The sequence below is a fragment of the Aptenodytes patagonicus genome, chromosome 1, assembly GCF_965638725.1.
Source record: "Aptenodytes patagonicus chromosome 1, bAptPat1.pri.cur, whole genome shotgun sequence".
NCBI lineage: Eukaryota > Metazoa > Chordata > Aves > Sphenisciformes > Spheniscidae > Aptenodytes > Aptenodytes patagonicus.
The window spans coordinates 71,007,087-71,028,369 of NC_134949.1; the positions used below are offsets into that span (position 1 = coordinate 71,007,087).

At 45.5% G+C, this 21,283-nt stretch overlaps 1 protein-coding gene across 3 annotated transcripts; it reads left to right on the forward strand.

The window, feature by feature from the left end:
* Positions 1–876: 876 nt before the first annotated feature.
* Positions 877–19,134, forward strand: BPGM (bisphosphoglycerate mutase). 3 transcript variants are annotated; one of them, XM_076342023.1, is made up of 5 exons: positions 1,608–1,723; positions 2,770–2,862; positions 5,307–5,962; positions 15,905–16,115; positions 18,491–19,134. In XM_076342023.1, the coding sequence occupies exons 3-4, from the start codon at positions 5,362–5,364 to the stop codon at positions 16,081–16,083; spliced, it is 780 nt and encodes a 259-aa protein (XP_076198138.1). In that variant the 5' UTR covers positions 1,608–1,723; positions 2,770–2,862; positions 5,307–5,361; the 3' UTR covers positions 16,084–16,115; positions 18,491–19,134. The 3 variants fall into 3 exon arrangements, with proteins under 3 accessions (XP_076198128.1, XP_076198138.1, XP_076198118.1); XM_076342013.1 differs by lacking the exon at positions 1,608–1,723 and adding an exon at positions 877–1,181 and having other exon boundaries at positions 15,905–19,134; XM_076342003.1 differs by having other exon boundaries at positions 15,905–19,134.
* The last annotated feature ends 2,149 nt before the right edge of the window (positions 19,135–21,283 follow it).

A 21,283-nucleotide genomic window follows, 5' to 3' on the forward strand; every position in this document is an offset into this window, starting at 1 on the left:
CCTGGCCACTCTTACCACTTAGCACACTTAGTGCTGTGTCGTGCTGAGAGCCTAGTGAAGCAGTGTTTCATCTGGCTGGTCCTTCTTTCACACTGTCAGGTTAGAATCTTATCCCTGTAAGTGCAAAACAAAACACCCTTTCTCCTCACAGCACTTTAGAGACATTATTTTAATACCTCTGCCCCAAATCTTCTTGAATTTCCTTGTGTTGCTTTTTCCTATCAGAATCTGAATCCTCCATCTTTCATTTTCATGCACTACCATTTTAACCTATTAAAAATGAAAGATCACCTCTATCTCTCCCTTGTAGAGAGGGTGATAGAGCACATTTGGTATACATTCAGTTTGTGGCCCTTTAAACTTTACATTGTGGCTGTTCAAGGGTAAGAATTTAGAGCAGAAAATGTGAATCCGATTATGTATAAAAGATGTGCTCTTCTATTTTTGTAAAATAAAAGCAGACCTATGGCAATAGAAGCAGAAAAGGACACCACCTTCCCACGCCACTTCTCTCTGTTTCTAGCCAGAGCTGCTCTGTCCACTTGGTTTTGATTACTTTGAATCGGAATTGCAGCCTGTGGGTATGAGGGTAGCTAGCATGATCGTTAAGTTCCTAGACTCACAGCGGTTTTTTTCTGCTGATTTCATTATGAGTAATGAGATTTTGGACCCTTGCTTCTCACCAAAACCAAAAGGTCTTAAATCCAGAAGAAAAAGTGAGCCCTGCCTGGGAAAAACCCCATCTGACTGGCCCTGCGGCCTCTTTCTTCACCTCCCGGGAATAAGCGAGGGGGTGCTGGATGGGAGCCCGGGGCGCTGGCGCTGCGCTCCTTCCTCCGTACGGAGGAGGCTCTGGGCAGGGGAGCAGGGAGGATTCAGCGGCTGCGGGCGGCCCGGCTCCTTCCTTCGCCTCTTCCCTGATGCGGCAACCGAGTGAGCCGGCGGCCTCCCTCCCGGCTGCTGTCGCAATGCCCAGCCCGGGCGGCGGGTGAGGAGGTGGAGGTGCTCCGGGGGTGGACGGGGGCCCGAGGCAGCCGCGGCTCCGGAGGAGCAGAGCCCATCGCAGGGTTAGCCGGACCGGGGGTGGTTTCGGGAGAAGCCAGAGGCTTGGCTGCCTCTGGTCGTGTTCTGCACACGCTGGCGTGACCCCGTTGCTCCGTTTTGGTGGCGCCGACAAAGCGGTAAGCATCGCCCACGCCAGCGCCGCCTGCGTTTGCGTGTCCAGAACCACGGCGGGAACCAACATCTCCGCTGTGATCCCGTGCTGAAAAACGACCTGCTCTTGGAGGACGGGATTTTCGCGGGGGGGGGGCGACACCAGCATCCCCGCAGGCTCCGCTGGACATCGAGCCCCGCGCAGAGCTGCGGGCCGCGAGGGCGCGGCGGGGGCCCGGCCGGCTGGGCTCGCTCGGGCTCGGTTCGGCTCGGCTCGGCTCGGCTCGGTTCCTAGCGCGCCCGTAGGCACCACGCCGCTCTCTCGCGTCACCGCCCACAGGCTCGGCCTCATTGGCTGAGGACAGTGCTTATCCTCCGGGCCAGCCAATCGGGCTCCCCCAACTCCACGGGCGCGGGCAGGCCGAGGCCTCGTTAAGACGCGGGGTCCACCTCTCTCCCGGCGCGGCGGCCGCGGGGCGGCGGGAGGCGTTTGCTCCGGCCTCGGGGGCGGGCTGCGGAGCACGGCTGTGGCGTTGCGGGCGGGCTGCAACCTGCTGCAGTGGTCCCTGTAAGGCAGCGTGGATTTAGTCTGTTAATTCTCTGAAGCCGAGGGACGAGCGTGGGGGGAGGGCGGTTAACGGTCGTGCGGGGGGAGGGGAGGGGAGGGGGGGAAGGAGGGCGCCGGAGCCCGGGGCGGCTGGGGGCCCTCCCTCGGAGGGGTTGTGCCGGCGCTGCGGGCGGACCCTACGGAGAGGGGTTGTCAGGGCCCGGGGAGACTCCGTGAGTCGGCGGCTGCAGGTGGGCTCCCTTGGCGGGTGTCGGGACCTGGAGCCGGCCGGGTGTGTGTGTGTGTCCCTTGAGTTCGGGGAAGGATGGTGGTGTTGGGGCCCGGGGCAGGTGGGGGCTTCCTGAGGGGGCAGTAGCTGTGAGGCACCTCGTGTGTGTGTGTGAGTTGCTGGGCGCTTTGGGGGAGTTGCTGCCCTGCTCCTGCGCGGCCTGGTGTGTTTGTGTGTGTGTGAGTTGCTGCCCCGCTTCTGGGTAAGCCTCTCCGTTCTTAGGGAAGGCTAAGAGACATAGGTGCCCGGGCATGTTTTATAAAAGGGCTGAGCAGGTGAGCTTGTGCTGGTTGGAGTGAAGAGTCCTGGAAATCACCACCTCTGGCAGTTAGACCTTAAAACTGTGCTTGACTAAAAGCTCTGTGGATGCAAGATGTTATCCTGAGCACCTTGCTCTGTTCTGCTGTGCTGAGCCAGGGCTCTGTATTGCTTCTGTTTTATGCTGGGTCCAGGTCTGCTGTCTGTTTCCTCCATGGTGTCCCAGAGGTTTTGGTAGACTTCTGTGCACTAGAGCTATGGTAATTGCAGTCTAAACAAATCTTGGGGAGCAAATGATATCCTGGGGCATCTGGGAGACAAGAAACTTTCCCTTGTTGGAAATGCAGGAGCTGTGCATTTGCATCTTTTTGGGAGAAGGAAATTAGTAGCTTTCCCAGCCCATCCAAGGGGTGTGTGCTCTATTTTCTTACAGCTCTGAGAGCAAATGATGGTTGGCATAACTATTTGCACTTGTGGTTTCTTTCTGTGTGAGCACTTGGTGTTTATTTTCTTCCTGCAGGTAACTAGCCAAGAGTGTGTGGTGGCCTCTGTATAAAGCAGCTCTTGAATCTGTGCTGAGATTTGTGTAGGTTGTTCCTTTGCCATAGGAAAGGTGAGTAGGATTATTTCCATGTGTTGCTCTTAGGCTTTCTAGCTTAAATGCTTCCATAAGTGGACTGATACTTAAACAACCCTGTGACTGCCAGTCCTTTCTAAGTTTGTTTGAGAATGGTGACTCTGCCTAATCTTTTATATAACTGAACTGGAGTTTATGGTCCCCAGATGATCTTAGGTCTTTGTATCAGTCTTTTTTTTTTTGTTTTGTTTTTTTTGGCCGAAAGTACCCAAGTAAGAACATGTGTGAACAGGTGCATCTCCTCTATTGTTGAGTCTTGTTTTTTTTGTATTGGGTCTTACTTTGGTTTTGTAAATTGTATTATCCACAGGAACAGATTACATAATCAATTAAACTGAACAATGAGGTATCTGCAGAGATAGAGCTTTTTATGGGGCCGTGTTTTGTGTAGTAGTTCATGCTCTGAACACACCGCAATTTTTAATTGTATCTATGGGCTGTTGGAGAAAGCATTTCCATCTAAAGCCAGAGTGATCTATCTGATACTCCTTTTTGTCCTAAACCTGGTATCTTAAAGGATGTAGTTCAGTATTGTATATGATGTGACATAACACCTGAATCCTAACAAGAGTTGATTTCTTTGATTAATGTGCAACTGATTTTTGTGAGTGGAAAAAGTGGAATAAGCAAGGGATTCTGTCCGAGATGCTCCTTGTCATACACAAAATTCAGGCCTCCTTTGCATGAAATCACAGAAGACTCCCTTGTATTTACCAACTGTCTATTGTGTGTCAGACAATACCTCCTGATATTCTGTAAAAATCTGTCAGTCCTCAAAAGCTTTTTAATCCTGAGCTGTACCAGTAGTCAGAAGTTAGAGCTGGGAAGGTGTTGCGTAGTGTCCTTGTGTGATGTAGACTCTCTTCTGTGGGAGTAAAGGAGAACTAAGCTGCTCTTACAGTCAGCATCAAATTACTGAGACTGTTAATGAATTCAGCTTTTCTCTACACTTTTTGAAGGTCTGGTAAAAATGAATGCTGACAGTGTGCTGGGTGCTTCCCAAAACCCAGAGTGCATGGGCCTTAACCCATCCTGGTGACCTAATTCAGGGTCACAGTGGGCCTGAATTTGAGACACTTGGTGACTTGGAGTGTGATTGAAGCAGCTCCAACTGATTTGAGATGATGGGAGCTCCCATAAGCATCTCTTATGGAAATCTAGTCCAAAGTTGGGTGTGCAGAAATCAGACCTCAGTCTCCCACTGTCCATGGTTTTGAGAGCACCTAATGTTCATTTGAGTATACAGCAGTCCTCCCAGTGCAGAGAGTTGTATTTTTATATTTTTTTCCCCAGCTCTGTTCATTGCTATCTAGTCTGTGACATCTCGGGTCAGAGTGATCAGGTGGGGCTTTCGGAGTTGCAGTGCTGTGTTAGATGGATCTTTCAGGCATCACACAATCTGCTAGAAGATTCTTGGCCACATAGCAGAAGCTTGGGTGAGTGGTCAAAATCCATCTCCCACTGAAGACAATCCAGAGGTGGTGTTGCTTGGTCAATAGGAGCAGAGAAAGGTGCTGTTTGACCTTATGAATGTGTAGCTGTCTGTTATTTAATGAGGACAGAAAATATGCCACTTGTGCCCACTGCAAAAGTAAAAACATTAATCCTGGTGCCTGAGAACCTGGCATTGTAATTCATAGACGCAAGAGGGAAAAATGTACTTGAAAGTCAGGAAGGGGATGGAATAATTTGTGAGATCACTTCTGGATTCAGTGAAATGAGGACTCACTAGTTGTGGATTGCATCCCAGAGTAGCTGTGTTGTAGCACTTCAGCGTGGAGGAATGATGGAGGAGGTGGCCTGGGGAAAAATCAAGCAGAGACTGGCATAATTAGCAGGACAGGATGGGAATGTGAGGAAACAAGTTATGCAGACTATAGTTATGGTGACATCTCCTTTGAGGAACGCTAATAAGGCTCTGTGTATTGCCAGTTCCAGTCCTGTGGTCCTTCTCTCCAATTGCTCTGGCTGAGGATCACAGTTGCTATCTGTGCCTGCATTCCCTTGGAGCCAGTGTGGGTCTGGGCAGCTCTTCTGAGCTTGGGCTCCATGTCTCACCTCTAATAAGCTCACCAGTGAGATCTGCTTCTCTGGTTGGGAGCCTCTGATGTTGAGTGAGGCTGTGTGTAAGCACTTGAGGGAAATCTGTAGGCAGGAACAGCTTGTACAAATCTGCTATTAATCAATTGGTTAAGTGGGCTAGTTGCAACAAGCTGGGTGGAGGATGGTGCTTTTCCTCCCACATGAGGGTGGGAAGGAATTCAAAGCCAGGAGACCTCAAAGGTAAAACCATACTCAGCAGACACTTGTTTCTTTGGTGGTTTTGATTCTGATAGTTGTCTACTCTTGGCTGCCATATTACTACTTGTAATGCATTATCTGTGGTATGTTTGATGTATCTGTCTCATATCTCTGTCCAGATGCATCATTATTAGATGCCAGACCAGTTGTCATCTGTGCTAAGCTGCAACCAAAATGGCTAAGTACAGGCTTGTTCTCTTAAGACATGGGGAAGGAGCCTGGAACAAGGAGAATCGCTTCTGCAGCTGGGTGGACCAGAAGCTGAGCAGTGATGGGATAAGGGAAGCTCAGAACTGTGGCAAACACCTTAAAGCGCTGGGCTTTGAATTTGACCTCGTCTTCACCTCTGTACTCAGCCGCTCCATCCAGACCGCATGGCTTATCCTGGAAGAGATGGGCCAAGAGTGGGTCCCCATTCAGAGTTCCTGGCGACTGAATGAACGTCACTATGGTGCACTGATCGGTCTCAACAGAGCAGAAATGGCTCTGAATCATGGGGAGGAGCAAGTGAAAATATGGAGGAGAAGCTACGATGTTACCCCACCTCCCATAACTGAATCTCATCCTTACTATGAAGAGATATGCAATGATCGCCGGTATAAATGCAGTGATGTCTCTCAGGATAATCTCCCAAAGGCTGAAAGTCTAAAAGATGTGCTTGATAGACTCCTTCCCTATTGGAATGACAAGATAGTGCCAGAACTGAAAAGTGGCAAAATGATCCTTATATCTGCTCATGGTAACAGCAGCAGGGCATTGCTGAAGCATGTGGAAGGTAAGGGTCTTCCTTTTAGCCTTCCCCTCTTCCCCTTACTCAACTGCTTAGAGCTTTACATCTTGTTCTGTAGCGTATATTACTTATCTGGGCAACGTAACACTTAACGTCTGTGGTCTCCAAGGAGAGAGTAAAAAGTTGGCCTATTGGAACAGGAATCAAACTGGGGGATGTGCAAGGAGGAGATAATTAGTTAGGTTAATGTAGTTAAGAAAAGAGCCAGATGCTTTCCCCTTGTTTCTCACCGCTCATTTTAAACTACTGTATTCAAAGTAACTTTGCGGTTGGTCTAGATGGATGCAAACTCTTCAAGCTCTAACTGTTTTTGGATTTATTCAGCTACTTTGTCAGAAGGGTTGAAGTTATAATCTGTTCATTAAACAAGCGTTGCTATAACACAGCAGAATAAAGTGCTTGTCTTGGCTTGTGGAAGACATTCTTGACTGTTACTGTGGTGGGTCACTTCTGAGGCTTCATTCCTGATAATTACTTTAAAAAGCTGCTGTGACGGAGTTCTGCAGAGAGTAGGTACTTGCTAAAGCTTATGCAAATACTGCATTATTTCCCAATATAGAAAATGCCTACCAATAAACAGCTAAGTTGGTAGCTTAGCATAAGGTTGCTTATTTATTTTGGACTTGAAAAGGATGTGATTTATCTTTAAGTCGTTGCTAGATTCTTTCCCCTTGCCTCTTCTTTAATGACATGGCTTCTAGTTTAGGTCATCCTAAACTGGAAGATGGACTGTATTAATTTCTTTGTCCGTGGGTGGAGTAGAATTTAGTGATTATACCTCTAGTAGGCTGTATTCATACATGTATAGTTGCAAGTATGCACAGACTGGATTGTGTCCACTCAATTTTTTTAGTTATACAACCCTCTGTTATGTGCCTCTACAGCTCTGACTCTGCTGAGCACTCTTTGCATTCAGGCATGCTGGAACAGTCAGGACAGCTGATGCTGTAGCAGGAGTCAGAAGCCCAGGGAATAAGTATGTACAAGTGGCTTCTGGAACTACAGAGGCTGTGAATTCTGGGGTACAGGTCACTACTTGGATGAAGGAGGAAGGCTGGTTCAGCCAGTTCCACTGATGTGGTCAGGGTGGTTGTCCACGCTGTGTGAAATGATAAAGAATTACAAAAGAGAAAGGGGCAGGGGGATCTGCAACCATGGTGTCTTCCTTGGGGGGCCCCCCCCTCCCCCACAAGAACTGAACCAGTTCCATGAAACCATGCTGGCCAAGCCCTTTGGGGGTGAAATGCTGCAAGCTGACCACAGCTTCAGCAGAAACCCTGGGCTACTTTCTGTGCAGGCATGCCCCAAGGCCAGAGCTGACAGCATCAGTGACTGGTAAAGGTTACTTTAAAGTTAGTATGGCTGGATTCCTTGCTGGCATTGAGATCAGAGAGAACAGTGTAAGTTAGAGCAGCTGCAAAGCTTTTCTTTGGGACAATCTGTTAGGTATAACTCTTCAAGGGCTGCCCACACTCAACCAAAGTAGAATAGAGCTGTGTCTCTTGTCTGTCCTACACTATGCCTTGTCCTTCCCAGCATGTGCTTACATAGGGAAATGTGAGGAATCCTTGGCAGAGGATCTAGTTCTGTTGACCGAGGACTGTCCATCAGCTACCTCAGCTCCCACACAGGAGCAATTGCCAGATACATGCTGGCTCTTCTGCCCTTTATGCAGTGGAGATTTGGATTGCTGCAGAGCTGGCCTGAAGGGTGGGACGAACAGAGCTTTAAAACCCCTGATATTGCAACATGTTTTGTGTTTTTTTTTTCTTTTTCCCAGAGCTCCAACCTATATCTAGCTGGATCTAAGAGGTTCCTTGTCTACATTGCTGACTGTCTCTCCCTTTCTTTTCTGAAAGGTTGTGAGTTGTGAGCTGCTCTGGAGCCTTGCTGGAGTTGGACCTGATTCAACAGTGCTTTAAATTTGTCAGTCTACTGCATTTATAGCATCCACTGTGAGGTGGGCTTTGTTTTTGTGGACTGTTTTGGACAAGTTTAGCGTGTCCTGCACTTGAGTGGAAGTTTCTAGGCCCCTCTATCTTAGCTGGAGCCATGTTTTTGGCATTTAGAAAATAGGGCTCCAAATGCCTCAAGCAGCAATCCTACATGACTGCTTGGATGTCTTAGTCATAGTGATAACTTAATCCTGGAAGCTGTAGCTTGGAAACTTTAAATGGCAGTAAATATGAATGTTTTAATTCAGTTTGACCTGATGAAATGATTCTAATTGTTTCAGTGTGAAATTTAATGTCTTTTCTGAAAGACTTCAGGGTATCCTTGAAGTTACTATTTCAAGGAGGTATTTTTTTGAAACAGGCCTGCGGTTCTCTGCATCTGAATTTTTTCCTTGTTAGGAGTAATTGGTAAAGAGCTTGAAATGTGGATCTGCTTTCTACTTGCACACAAAAATCATCAAAGCAAAAGAATGTCAGGCTATACAAGGCTTTGATTGTGGGTTTGGATTTCTTGTTTTCTCAGTGCTCAGAGTGAACGTCATTAAGGTATATGAAATGTCTGTAGGCTCTGTCATGGTTTGCTTATGACAATTTAAAAAGTGAAATCCCACTAGTCTTTCTGAAAACAGTATTTAACACAAACTGGACCATACTCTTGTATGCACTTGGAGATCAGAAACAGCAGCTTCTTGGAGAGCTTGCTCTTCTGTCCCAGTAGGCTGAGTGACATTTCTCCCAGAGGGTGCTGCTGAAGATCTCAGTGCTGTGAGCTGTTGGTGTCCGGTGGGAATGCTGGGCTGTGTTCCTTCTAGGTAATTCCTATGAATTTGATAAATGCCACCAAGGACAAGTGCAGCTGTTTTGTGCAATCCTGTCACAGATACAATGTTGGCATCAAACTTTTAAATCTTTGTAACCGAGCTTGTCCAGTCCTTTCAGAGCACTTATTCTTTGCATCATCTTCAGGTGATGTATGTGATGATGCTAGGAATCATTGGCACAACTAAAAATTGGCAGAGCAAGAGGACAGTTTTCATTATATGTTGTTAGGGTTGGAAAGGCTCTCTAAAAGTAACATTTTCTTCTTCAGGCAGCAGTCTTGTGCTTGCTGGTGGAAGTGTCTTGTTATAACTTAGCAACTGTTTTGTTCTGTGACACCTATTGGTGTCATGACCTGTAACTCAGAATTTTAGACAGGCCATACTTTTCCTTTCATGGTATACCATCTCTGATGCACTGAAAAGCAATGGCAACAAGATGTTAAGGAGGAGGGTATCTAAAGTAACCATATCAGACTTGTTTGATAGATTTTACTTTGGATGCTGAAACATCATATTAATTATGAAAGCATCAGTTGCTAAAATCTGCTAAATAAGCATCCTAGATGCACAAGATCTACTTACAGGTGATTTTTCCCAATACTTTCAAGGAGGAATAGTTTGCTCTCATCTTGAGATGATGATACTTCAGATTGAGACCCTCTTAGCAGTGTTGGATTGTGAAGGCAACATTAGTATAATAGTTGTGACCAGCTTGCCCTGTGTCTGTTGAAGTACTAATTGGAGACCAAGTCTAATGGACTAATTTTCCAGGTGACTGGCAGGATTGATGGGCTGTCTCATCTTCTTTCTTCCTTCCTGACCATTTAGCCCTGAGGACTGGTGTGAAGTACCTCAAGACAGGGTCTTGTGGAAGGTCGGATTCTAGAATTTCCTCCCTGTTGAAAGGTTGCCATCTCTTGGATATGGTGTGGTGGTCACTGAGCCTTGTCATGCTCAGGGTAAAAAATGGAGGGGAGGAGTTACCTGGTCTGTTGAAGAAAGATGCAGATGTTGCACGGATTGGGCTTGTCTAGTTATGGTCACAGAGCTGGGACAGAGCTCTGGAACTGGGCTTGCAGGCAGAACATGGTGACTGGGAAGGCCTGATGCTGGTCTTGCCAGTTGGTGACCAGGGAGAGCAGTGCCCTCAAGGATTTTACTTTTTTGCATTACTGTGAGTGTGATACTTGTGCAGTTACATTTACATGCTGGAGCTATACATTGTGAGTCCTGGTGTGGATTGTATGTTGAGCACTACCTAATAAAATTATTTTACTGATTTTGCTGCTTGACCTTAAGGAAATACTACTTATGTGATGGTGGTGTCTGAGGGCGGTTACAGAAACCAGCTTGAGGTCTAACAACTCACTCCTGCTGAAACGAGATGATCTTGCACGCCCCATCATTCATCCCAGTCTTTGCTCTGTGCTTCTGCTGCTTATTTCTTGGGAGCTCGTTGGGCCTTTTTGCAACTTAACTTTGCCTGTAAACTGACAAGAATCAGCAAGGAGTGGGTAGTTTTCTGTCATGGTGGTGGTTTGAATCAGCTCAGGGAAGGGGGTGGCAAGTATCTGATGATAGTGCAGAAGGGCTGGAACAGCCTGACCAGGAGCTGCAGCTGGGACAGAAAGGTTTCAGACGTGAGTTGTTAGTGACTGGTTTCCACAAACTTGGGCTTGAGGGACTCTTAATAACACTTCAGCCAGGGATGGAAACCTTTTGCCAGAGCTCTGTCCAAGGGCAGTATGTATGCTGGTAGGCTCCAGAGTTGCATGTTCAGAGAACTCTTATTTGTTAGTGTTGCCTTGAGTTCCTGGTGGTGGTAGTGCAGCCTGGGTCTCTACTCAAGACTTTGGGTACTTTCTCACCTAATGCCATAGTTGACAGCTAGTGCTGGTAGTAGCAAATCTCATGCCTCTTTCAGCCTATGTAATCTTGGACTGCTTGAGGAGTGTAAGGCAGGCTGGATTTCTCTACTGCATGGGAATATGATAGATTCATGGTTTGCATTCCTATATTGTCTCGTATTGGGATGGCCTCAGTAATGACCACAGTCAAAGTCAGACTGTGATCAGGAGCTGTTTATATAATGACATTGTATTGGGTCTGGCTGAGATGGAGTTAATTTTCCTTCATAGTGCTGTGCTTTATATTAGTAGCTAGAAAGGTGTTGATAATACACTAGTGTTTTGGCTACTGCTGAGCAGTGCTTGCACAGCATCAAGGCTGTCTCCAACATTTCCCTCCCTCGCCCCGTAGGCTGGGGGTGGGCAGGATCTTGGGAGGGGACATAGCCAGGACAGCTGACCCCAACTGACCAAAGGGATATTTCATACCATATGACATCTGCTCACCAATAAATGCTGAGAGAAAGGAGGAAGGGGGGGCATTGATTATTATGGCATTTGTCTTCCAGAGCAACTGCTATGCATACTGAAGCCCTACTTCCTGGGAAGTGGCTGGACAGCACCTGCTGATGGGAAGTAGAGAAGAAATCTTTTGTTTTCCTTTGCTTCTGCAAAGAAGTGGCATGCTGGGTGCCAAAAAGGACTGGTGGGTTGACCTTGGCTGGATGCCAGGTGCCCACCAAGCTGCTCTATCACTCCCTTCCTCCACAGGACAGCGGGGGGAGAAAATAAGATGGAAAAACTCATGGGTCAGGATAAAGGTAGTCTAATAAAGCACAAGCAAAGGCTGCCTGCAGAAGAAAAGGAAAACGAAACACCTTCCCCCCACCCCTTCCTTCTTCCTGAGCTCAACTTCACTCCTGATTTCTCTACTTCCTCCCTCCTGCCCAGTGCTGCAGGGGGATGGGGAATGGGTGTTGCAGGCAGTTCATCACAGTCTCTGCTGTTTCTCCTCACACTCTTCCCCCTGCTCCAGTGTGGGGTCCTTCCCACAGGAGACAGTCCTCCACGAACTTTTCCAATGTGAGTCCTTCCCACAGGCTACAGTTCTTCATGAACTGCTCCAGTGTGGGTCCTTTCCACGGGTTGCAGTCCTTCGGCAACAGACTGCTCCAGCGTGGGCTCCTCTCTCCATGTGGTCACAAGTCCTGCCAGGAGCCTGCTCCAGCATGGGCTCTCCGTGGGGTCACGGCCTCCTTCAGGCATCCACCTGCTCCGGCGTGGGGTCCTCCACGGGCTGCAGGTGGATATCTGCCCCACCATGGACCTCCATGGGCTGCAGGGGGACAGCCTGCCTCACTGTGGTCTTCACCACGGGCTGCAGGGGAATCTCTGCTCCGGTGCCCAGAGCACCTTCTCCCCCTCCTTCACTGACCTTGGTGTCTACAGAGTTGTTTCTCTCACGTATTCTCACTCCTTTCCTCTGGTGGCTGCTGCACAGCAGGTTTTTTCCCCCTTCTTAAATAAGTTATCTCAGAGGTGCTACCACCATTGCTGATTGGCTTGGCTGTGCTCAGGAGCGTGTCTGTCTTGCTGCTGGCTGGCATTGGCTCTATCGGACATGGGAGGAGCTTCTCGCAGAAACCACCCCTGTAGCCCCCTGGCTACCAAAGCCTTGCCATGCAAACTCAATACAGACATAGAAAATCTTGGCAGACATAAGGGTGAAACAGATGTAGATAATATGGTGCAGCCATGGTTGTAGCCCACCCATCTTCTTCCTTCTTTCCTTAAAATCTGCTCAGTGAGCTAACATTCTGTAAAGATTAATAGCCAGATTCTAACACTGGCTACTGCTGCAGCCACTAGCACTGTGCCCACTTCCCTTCTCTACCCTACTGAAGCTAGGTCCTCTGCCAGCCTGCAGGGAGGGCAGAATCTGGCCCTGAATATTTAACTTCTTAGGCTAAAGCTTCAGTATTTTCATTAAGCTTGTGGGAAGGATGCTATGACCTGACTTGGATCTCAATTACAAAGCAGCAGTTCTAGAACAAGTCCATGTGGCTGAATTTATGCATATGATCTTGTGTGTTTTGTTGGCTGAATCATCTGGCCTCAGGTTGACAGGTAGTTGACATGCAGGGGAAGAGGGGTGTAGCTATTCTCAATAGTTGTTGTGGTTTTTGTGTTGCTCTGACCATAGGAACAGAAGGAAGGAGTTTGGTAAGAACAGGTGAGAGGGAAGGAGAAGCTGAGCCAGCCCTTGTAGAAGTCAGCTGTAGGTGCTCAAAATCAAGCCCAATGGCGTTTGCCTCTGTAGGACTCTTCAGGGTGCAAGTATTTCAAAGCACTTCATGGGCTACCAGGTAAAGGTGACTTCTTAAGCTTGCACAGAGATATTACTGGTCTTTGTGTTTGATCACCCAGTTCAGTTAAATGGAGCATAAGTGAGCAGGGAAAGAATTCTGAATGTGATTTTGAAAGATCTTTTTCGTAATAAGCGTTGTACCAAATTCTTAGAATGTTTATGTACCTAACTGCTTCCTGCTATACAGCTGCTATTAAGGAACAACGTTTAACGTGCTCACGAGAGACAACATGGGAGACGTCCACTTGAGGAATGTTGTTGCCCAGTCAGCATTTTATCTGGGGTCCTGAGGAAGACATCCTGAGTACTTCAGTAATGTCTGTGGGTTCTCATGACTGTAAATAGGTAGGACCTTAGTTTTAAACCGTCTTGGGGAAAGACTGCTTCCAGCAGCACAGTACCCTTCAGCAGTGCCGAGACCCAGGCTTTAGTATTATACTGGAGGGAAGAGTGTTGCTTCTTCAATGGTCTTGTTTCCCATTGCACAGCAGTTGAGTCCTTGCTGTGATTTCACCCTTCTTCCCTGTGAGATAGGGTGGGGTTGTGACACAGGCCAGCTCAGATGAAGTGCAAGAAAAGGTCACTTGGCTATAGTTACAGCACATGAAGTAACTGGATAGCAGTTAGCTTGTGCTTGCAATGTCCGGAGTGTAAGATGTGATCTCTTTACTGTTCTCCTAGCCTGCTGGGTGGGGAGTGTTCTCTGTGCATTTTGCCTGCAACTGAAGAGCTTGTGTGACAAGTCTGATCAGCATCTTGCTTCCCAAAGAACAGAAATACTATACAAATACAGTAACAGTGCTGAAATAAAGCAACAGGACACTTGTTTCTTTAGGATTTTCGTCTGACTTCAACTTGCAGTTCCAGCCTTCTGGCTGTGAGGCAACACTTCCGTATGAGGAAAAATCTTGAGGAGAAAGCCAACATGCTTGCTGCAGCTTCTTTATCCTAGAATGTGCTGTTTTGCTTTGTAAATCAATACTAGTTGACATTAGTGTGGTCACTGTGTTCCTTAAAAACAGTAAAATGTGTTTCTGAATCCATGTAGCTACAGCTATTTTGTTTTATCCATCTTTAGAGGAAACCTTTAAATATCCTGGCTGCTGACCACATTATGTGGTTTGCCTAAGTTCTCCTGCATGAGTTCATCTCCTCTGTGTATATCTGAATGGTTTAGTCTGGGAGACTGAATTTGAGAGGTGGGCAGAACACTTCCTAGGGCCAGATTCTCAGTGGATACATGGTGACATGTATGTTGTTAAAAAACTAATATGTTTAAGAATCCTTGAAATAAGAGCTCGGGCAGCTTGGCTGCTTGTTTTGCAAACCAAAGTCCTTGAGAATAGCACTTGTGCCTGGTAAATGGACTCAGTATTTTTCCCATTGATTTTGGTGTGGTTTTAAAATTTTAGATGCTCCTTGAGTGGTTTTCTGTAGGTCTGTGATACTGCTGCCTACAACAGGTGAATTACTTATCCCTTGTATACAGAGATTGCTTAAACTGGCAGAGTATGCCTTTTTTAATGGGCTGATGGCTCAGTATGTGACAGGGTGTGAGCCTCTTGCAAGGGTTTGTCTGTTTCTTTTGCTCCATGCTCTTCTGAAATTTAGGCTCATCTACAAGTGAACTAAGTACTTAGCCCGATCAAAACAATAGTTCACTGCAAAAGTTGCATGCTTGTGTAGTCTCCGAGCAGGGGCATAAAATAATTCTCACCTCATGATTAGTTCTGTTTTTTCTGACCTGTTGTCATCCCACTGTTGCTGAGTGGCTTGACTTTGTGGGTTTTCCTGCTGATATATGTTGGCTCTGCTTTTCTAGTTAATGTGAAAATTACTGGTAAACTTGCACCCATATGTTCTGAGAACCATCTGTTTTGTCAGCTGCTCAAGAGGGTGTTTTCTGCTTCTGTGACCTCAGTGCTTCTAAAAAGGGGAGAAAAAAGAAATATTGACATTCCCCATGAAACTAGCTTTCTTTTGCCTGAAATTTTTGAGGATTCTCTTTGCAGTCACTGCTTCTTAATGCAACTATTTAGACCTTGTGTGGAAACTTTACTAGGAGGTTTGGTCTCAAAATTCACTTGAATGCTTTGGATACTTGTATGTTTGATGTAAAAATAACCAGCAATTTCATTGAAATTAGAGCCCCAGAATATTTTAATTAAGCACAGCTAAGTGAAATAAATTTTCTCCCCAGGTACACGTTATTTTAGTGAAGTGGAAAAATACTGGAAAATGCTCCAAGTTGTATAAGTTGACTTTCTCCCTTCTTTTCTTCCCCTCTTCCTCATTTGAAAGTGGAAATGAATATCCTGTATGCAGTAATTCTGAGAATAGTATTGTAGGCAAGATGCTATAAACTTGCTTTTGAGAAATCAGGTGTGAGCAAACACATCCTTACACTGGAAGAATTAAATCCTGATTTTTAAGATGGCTTGTGTGAGAAGCTTTGCATAGAGAATTTAAGAGAAAAATTAACCTTGGTATCATGCCTTCTTAAAGAGGCTGTTTGTATTGGTTGCTTAGCAGAGGTTGTTTCATGTTGGAGTAGCACTTGTGGAGTCTGGTCTTTTGTGATGCATGAGTTGGGAAGATAGGGAGGAGAACCTATTGTCCTCAATGTCCTGTGTTAAAGGAAAGGTATAGTCTCCAGGGTAATCTCTTCCTGTTTATTTCACATGTGTAGATTGAAAAATGAAGAAACTGTCTTCACCTTGATGGCAATTCCCTCCTTCAGCTGTTCCTAAAGCACTTACTAAGCTGTGGTGTAGCTGGGAATTGACCCTTGAGTAGCTGGTGTTTTTGATGGAGGCTGGAACATGTCCTTGACTGTTTCAAGACTAGACAATCTCAGAAATAAGGCTGAGCTAGACAGACAATTAGGAAGTTGTTCACTAAGTGTAACTCTGTTTTCTTTTTTTTTTCTTTGGCAGGCATCTCCGATGAGGACATCATCAATGTTACTCTCCCCACTGGTGTGCCCATACTTCTTGAACTTGATGAGAATCTGCACCCCCTGGGCCCTCACCAGTTTCTGGGTGACCAAGAAGCTATCCAAGCTGCCATCAAAAAAGTGGAAGATCAAGGGAAAGTAAAATCTGCTGAGAAGTAAAATCCCACTAACACAGCTGTTTTCAAAGTGTGGTAATAAGTGATTTATATATAACTGCTAGGTTGCACTGTGTGAAAGTCTCAATTTCAAGCACTAAATAATTGGAAGGGACAGTTGTTGAGTCTCAGGTTGGTAGATTAACCCTCTGCCTTTCAAAAACTGGAATTTAAATCTCAGTATGAGGTTATGGATACTGAAAAAAGAAATCGGGAGATCATTCAGGTAGTGGAAACTTGCAGGGCAGTCTGCCCCAGATCTAGGATTGAGAGTGGCCCAGTACAGAAATAAAGGGATATGTTATTGGTGTCTACCAATAATCAGTCCTGATCTATTAAGGGGAAAAGCACCAGCTTACTGGACTAATTAAGTCCAAGTTGTTACAGGCACTAAAACTTTCTCACTGATAAAATGGCACCAGGTAAGAGTTATCCAGTATCATTCTTCTGTGTCAATGGCTGTGACAATTTGTTCTGTATGGAATTCCTTCAGTCTTTCAGAACACTTTCAGCTGTACAACTCTTTGCCTTTTATTTTGAGTCTCCCAAGGCCAGTTCACGGTCCAGAGGAGAATTTTGTAGAGCTGTTCAGACTGTTACAGTTACCGTAGCTGTCTTTTGTTACACTATATTCCAGTTCTTAAGGAATCTAGAAGGAATCCCTTTTCCTCCACCATCTTTGCAAAGCCTAGCATGACTGCATTTTGCTGGCTTGCAATAAGAGGATTTAACTCGCTTTAGTCCACAACCTAAGCACAAACATTTCCTGCTCAATGTTTAAATTATCACTTAGCTCTTACTGACTGACCTGAATAGCTTTGAAACACTTAAGTAACATGTACTAGAGGTTTGATCATCTCTTAATCATTAGAATAATTCCTGTTTACCTCAGTAAAACTGGATATAGGAAAATCCCCTTCCAAGCTTTCCTGAGTTGCAAAGATCTCTTGATAAATATGTTCCACGGTAATATTACTGTGGCATTCTCTGTATCAATTTCTCTGGAGGGCTGGAAGAGATGCATAAGGCATGTAAGATATGTTACTTGGGTGCAGCTCATTCAGCCATCACACTGGTAGGGAAGGATATTCTGCCATGCCTGAAAAATGTTCTATAAAACTCCCCTCACAATCATAGCTTGATTCCTGCTGAGAGTGGCCTATGCTGTTGTGTTTGGCGCTAAATTCGAACAGTTCACGCTGGTTGGGCATAGTGCAGCATGTATGGCAGTTTGATGTTCTCTTTATGTACACAAGCACCAGGATAATTCCACTTTTGAAGACTTGCTCTAATCTTACTTGCAAATATGAAACTTAAATAAATTTACATCTGACCCAGTGTCTCAACACCTGAGCATCTGGATTCTGACCTCAGTTACCAACATGGGTGGCACTTGTGTATGTACTGTTTGAGCTGAATGTGTTCTCAGCATGGCCCAGCTACAAATGTCAGAGAAGTTAATGAGAAATCCCTTGGTGTGATGATAGTATAAACTTTTAAAACCCTAGTATAGCTGCTTCTTTGCAGTGAGCAGCTCTGTAGCTCATTTCATAAGTGTTGAGAGGATGTTTTTTCCTTTGAGGAGAGCAGTGTGACAGTGTGGTGTGCCTCTAACAGTCTCCCTGCTATATGGAGGTAGACTTTCCAGGTCTGATGCTGGCTCACATTAGTGTAGTACATACTCCATAAAAGATCTCTTGCTAGATGGTAGTTTCTCTTGCATGAATGATGCTTGGGCTTCTCTTTGATTTTGTTTTTGTAGCCCTTGCAGTAGGAACAAAGTTAATGTTTCTCTTGTAAACATAAAGCTGGTAGGCTTCCTCTTGCTTTGTACAGGCAAGGATATTTCAGTGTTTTTTCTCTGAAATACTATTAGCAGCTTCCCTGCTACTCTATTTGACATTCCTTTCTGGGTTTTTAGTTTTCTGTGCATAGAGTAACTTGGAATCTTAGTTGATACTTTACAAGTCTGTGTTACGGAATAAGGTTGTTGATCAGCAAATGTTAACCTGTCAATGCCCTGAGGAGGGCCACTGGCACTCAATTGATTAGATTCTTCCCCAAACACTCAATAACGTGTGAAGTTCAGTAGCAAGTAAAAATTACTGTAGACTTATTAACAAGGCAAGCAGAGCCACCTGTTGTCAGTGGAAACTGCAGGCATCCAGATATGTGGGCTTACAGGCCTTGGCTATCAGTGTTCATAACCCTTTGGTATTGTGGTATTGTAATGTAGAACTTCTTCAGGACTTGAGATGCAGCTGGAATGTACTTGGAAACAAACCCAGCTGAACTGGGAGATATGCTCTCTCCTTCCCTCCTCTTAGAGTTCATGATCTCTTCTGGGGATGGAGTGGGGAATGGAAAGGTGGATGAGTAAATGTAGAGAGCATTAATATTTCTTCTTGCAGCTGAATGGATGAAATTGACTGAAAACAGCCTTTCAAAGAGTCATGGAAAGTAAGAAAAGAAGAACAGTGTGATGTTTTCAGGTGGCGCTGTTTCTACAGTGACAGTGCCCTGGGAAGTTTGACTTCGTTTGCTTTGGTTGTGACTCCAAAGTGATGACAGGATTTTACGTGTACATCTGGCAGCAATACTACCTCGTAAAAGTATCAACTGGGGATTTAATTGTGCTCTTTAAGATTATTTTAACACCTTGCAATGCTTGCTTCTGAAGAGCCTTTTAATTAAATTCCTGATTCATAAAATGTATATATTGAACAGAAACCAACTTCCATCAACAGTGGCATAAGGATGCCTGATCTTCAGGCATAGCTACATTACAGGGAGAAATGAGAATCTTGCTGGTGGCTTTAGAAATGAGTGGTTGGAAAATGCTTTCCCCATGTTTGAGTATGCCTCAAAGTCCTATAAGGTAACTGGTGTTTCTACAGTTGACATTATGGATGTGGTTGATTTGGTTTGTTTATGCATTTTTAACTTGTGGTTCAGTAGCAGTAATAGCTCTAGAATCCTCTTGAAAACCTTTGTAAATATGGTGGAGCTGGCAGGTTCTTTGTAACTCAATAAATTCACCTGAAATAGAATTTAACTCGGCTTCAGTCTTTCTTCCTTCTACTCCCTTCCCCTTTGTCTCATTTCCAGGGCTGATAGGTAAATAAAACTGTGACCTTCAGGGTCCCAGAACTCATCAAGCAGTCATCAATCACATATCGTGCGGTCAGTTGGGTAAAAATAGTGTTAGAGCAAACACTGCCTTGTGGTTACACGTAAAGAAGTTGGGCTGGAGGGGAATACGTACCTGTTTGAAACTATGGGGGCATTTGCATAGGAACAACAAATTAAACATTTAGTTCCAGAACAATGGAGCTAAACAAATGTTCACTGTTTCCCATGCTTGTTTTTCTTTTTAATCAGAAGCATTACTTTTTGATGGTGTGTTTAAAATCGTAGCTTCTGGAGACAAAGCCAACCCCTTCACGCTCCAAAGTACTCTGGTGTTAAGCAGAGTTGTGACTTGTTTGCAGTTCCTTGCACTTGTCACTCCTGAGGACTGTTTCTTGTTACTGACCTTCGCACAGAAGGCCTTGGATACTGCCTCCCATTATCCAAGTATAAGGGTCCTAAGAAAAGTTGAACATTCAGGTAGAAATGGGGACTGTATGGCTTAAAACAAGTGTACTGAAGAATGACTTTTTTTAAAGTTGGCCTTATGATCACATTGAGAGAGTAGAGAATGAAGCAGATCTGAGCCATTTGTGTACTGATATCTAACATTTCGCAGTTAATGTGGGAGTGCTGCCAGCCAATTCAAAGTTGTATTAGCGTTATAAGGTGTATTCTGGCGCTCCCTTTTCCCCAGTCACCTTTTGTACTTTGCTCTGCCTTGGCTATATTCTGTCTTAGTTACACCTCGGATTCTTCCTGAGTCCTGTCCACTGTTTCCTGTGTTGGGGAAAAGACCGTTTAAAGACTGGCTTGGTTGAGTCCTCTGTACCCTTTTTGCTTAGAAAAAGGTTAGAGTGCAAGGGAGTTTGCAATGGTCAACTTGGTCTGCACAGCCTGAGGAGAGACTGTCTGTCTGTCTCTACCTAATCACACTTTCAAAATTTACACTTTGCTTTTTTTGTTTTCTTAGGAAACTTCTTAGTCTATGGTATTGATGGAAATTGTCTAAGTGCCAGTTGAATACCAAACCAATCCAGCTCTGCCTCCACAAGTTTGCAGTCACTCTGATTCAGAGCTGCCAGTTCTCAAAGTTCATAATAAATGGCACTTGGCAATTGCCTTGTCTGTCTTCTGTGCTGGCTGCAACTTCTCCTCAGCCTTAAATTCCCATGGGCAGGAAAGAAAGCAGATACAATGACAACTCCACTGCTCAAGAAAGCTCGGACCTATGGTAGGAACAGACTCTAGCAATTCAAATGGAGACTGCAGAAGAGTTTGAAGAGAAGGACCCCCCCCTTTGAGAGCTGTGCCAAATGGGTGTTGCTGCCTCTTCCTTGTGTTATGGTGGCCAAAGGTTCTGGGGGTGGGTGAATACAAAAGGGAAACTGACTTTAGCATCACACAGAGGGCAGGCTGGCTATGACAGGGCACTCCTCCCTCCTACTGCCTTGTTAGCTTGCTAGTTAGCTCCCAGGCCTTCTTGGGGTTATTCTAGCAGAATTTAGCAGCCATGTTGTGTCCCCACTCTACAGAAGGAAGGGGGAGAGGGGGAAGAGACTCCCTGTTCTTGCTCTTCATGTTATGCTGACAGAGCAGGGGAGGGCAGCAGATAGCAGGCTATGGATGCTGCTGCGCTGTAAAGTTAAGCTTAGTGCAATAACGTGGCCTGAAGATGACTTCTGATTGCTGTTTTTGAAAGGAGAGGGCATTGACCCACAGCTCAGTCAGAGATGGCAATACAGATGCTGCAATTACTCTATCAGGCTCCAGAAAGCAGTTGTGGCCCTAATGGGACCCCTGGCATTAAAGTGCTGTGTCTGCAAGCATATGCTTCATTAATATAGTTGTGTTTTTCCTCTGGTCTCTTCCAGCTCCCCCTCAGAGCAGAGTAGCATGTAAGCTTGAACCATTTCCCCACCTTCTGTCTGACACTTGCATGAAAGAAAAGTACTAGTACATATTAACTAGGTAAGAGAAATTCTGTCTTCTAGAAAGGCAGCGTGAGCCCAGTGACAGCTGTTTTGGTTGCTGTTGGCCTCAGAGGAGCCAAGCAGTACTTTGCTGCCATCTTC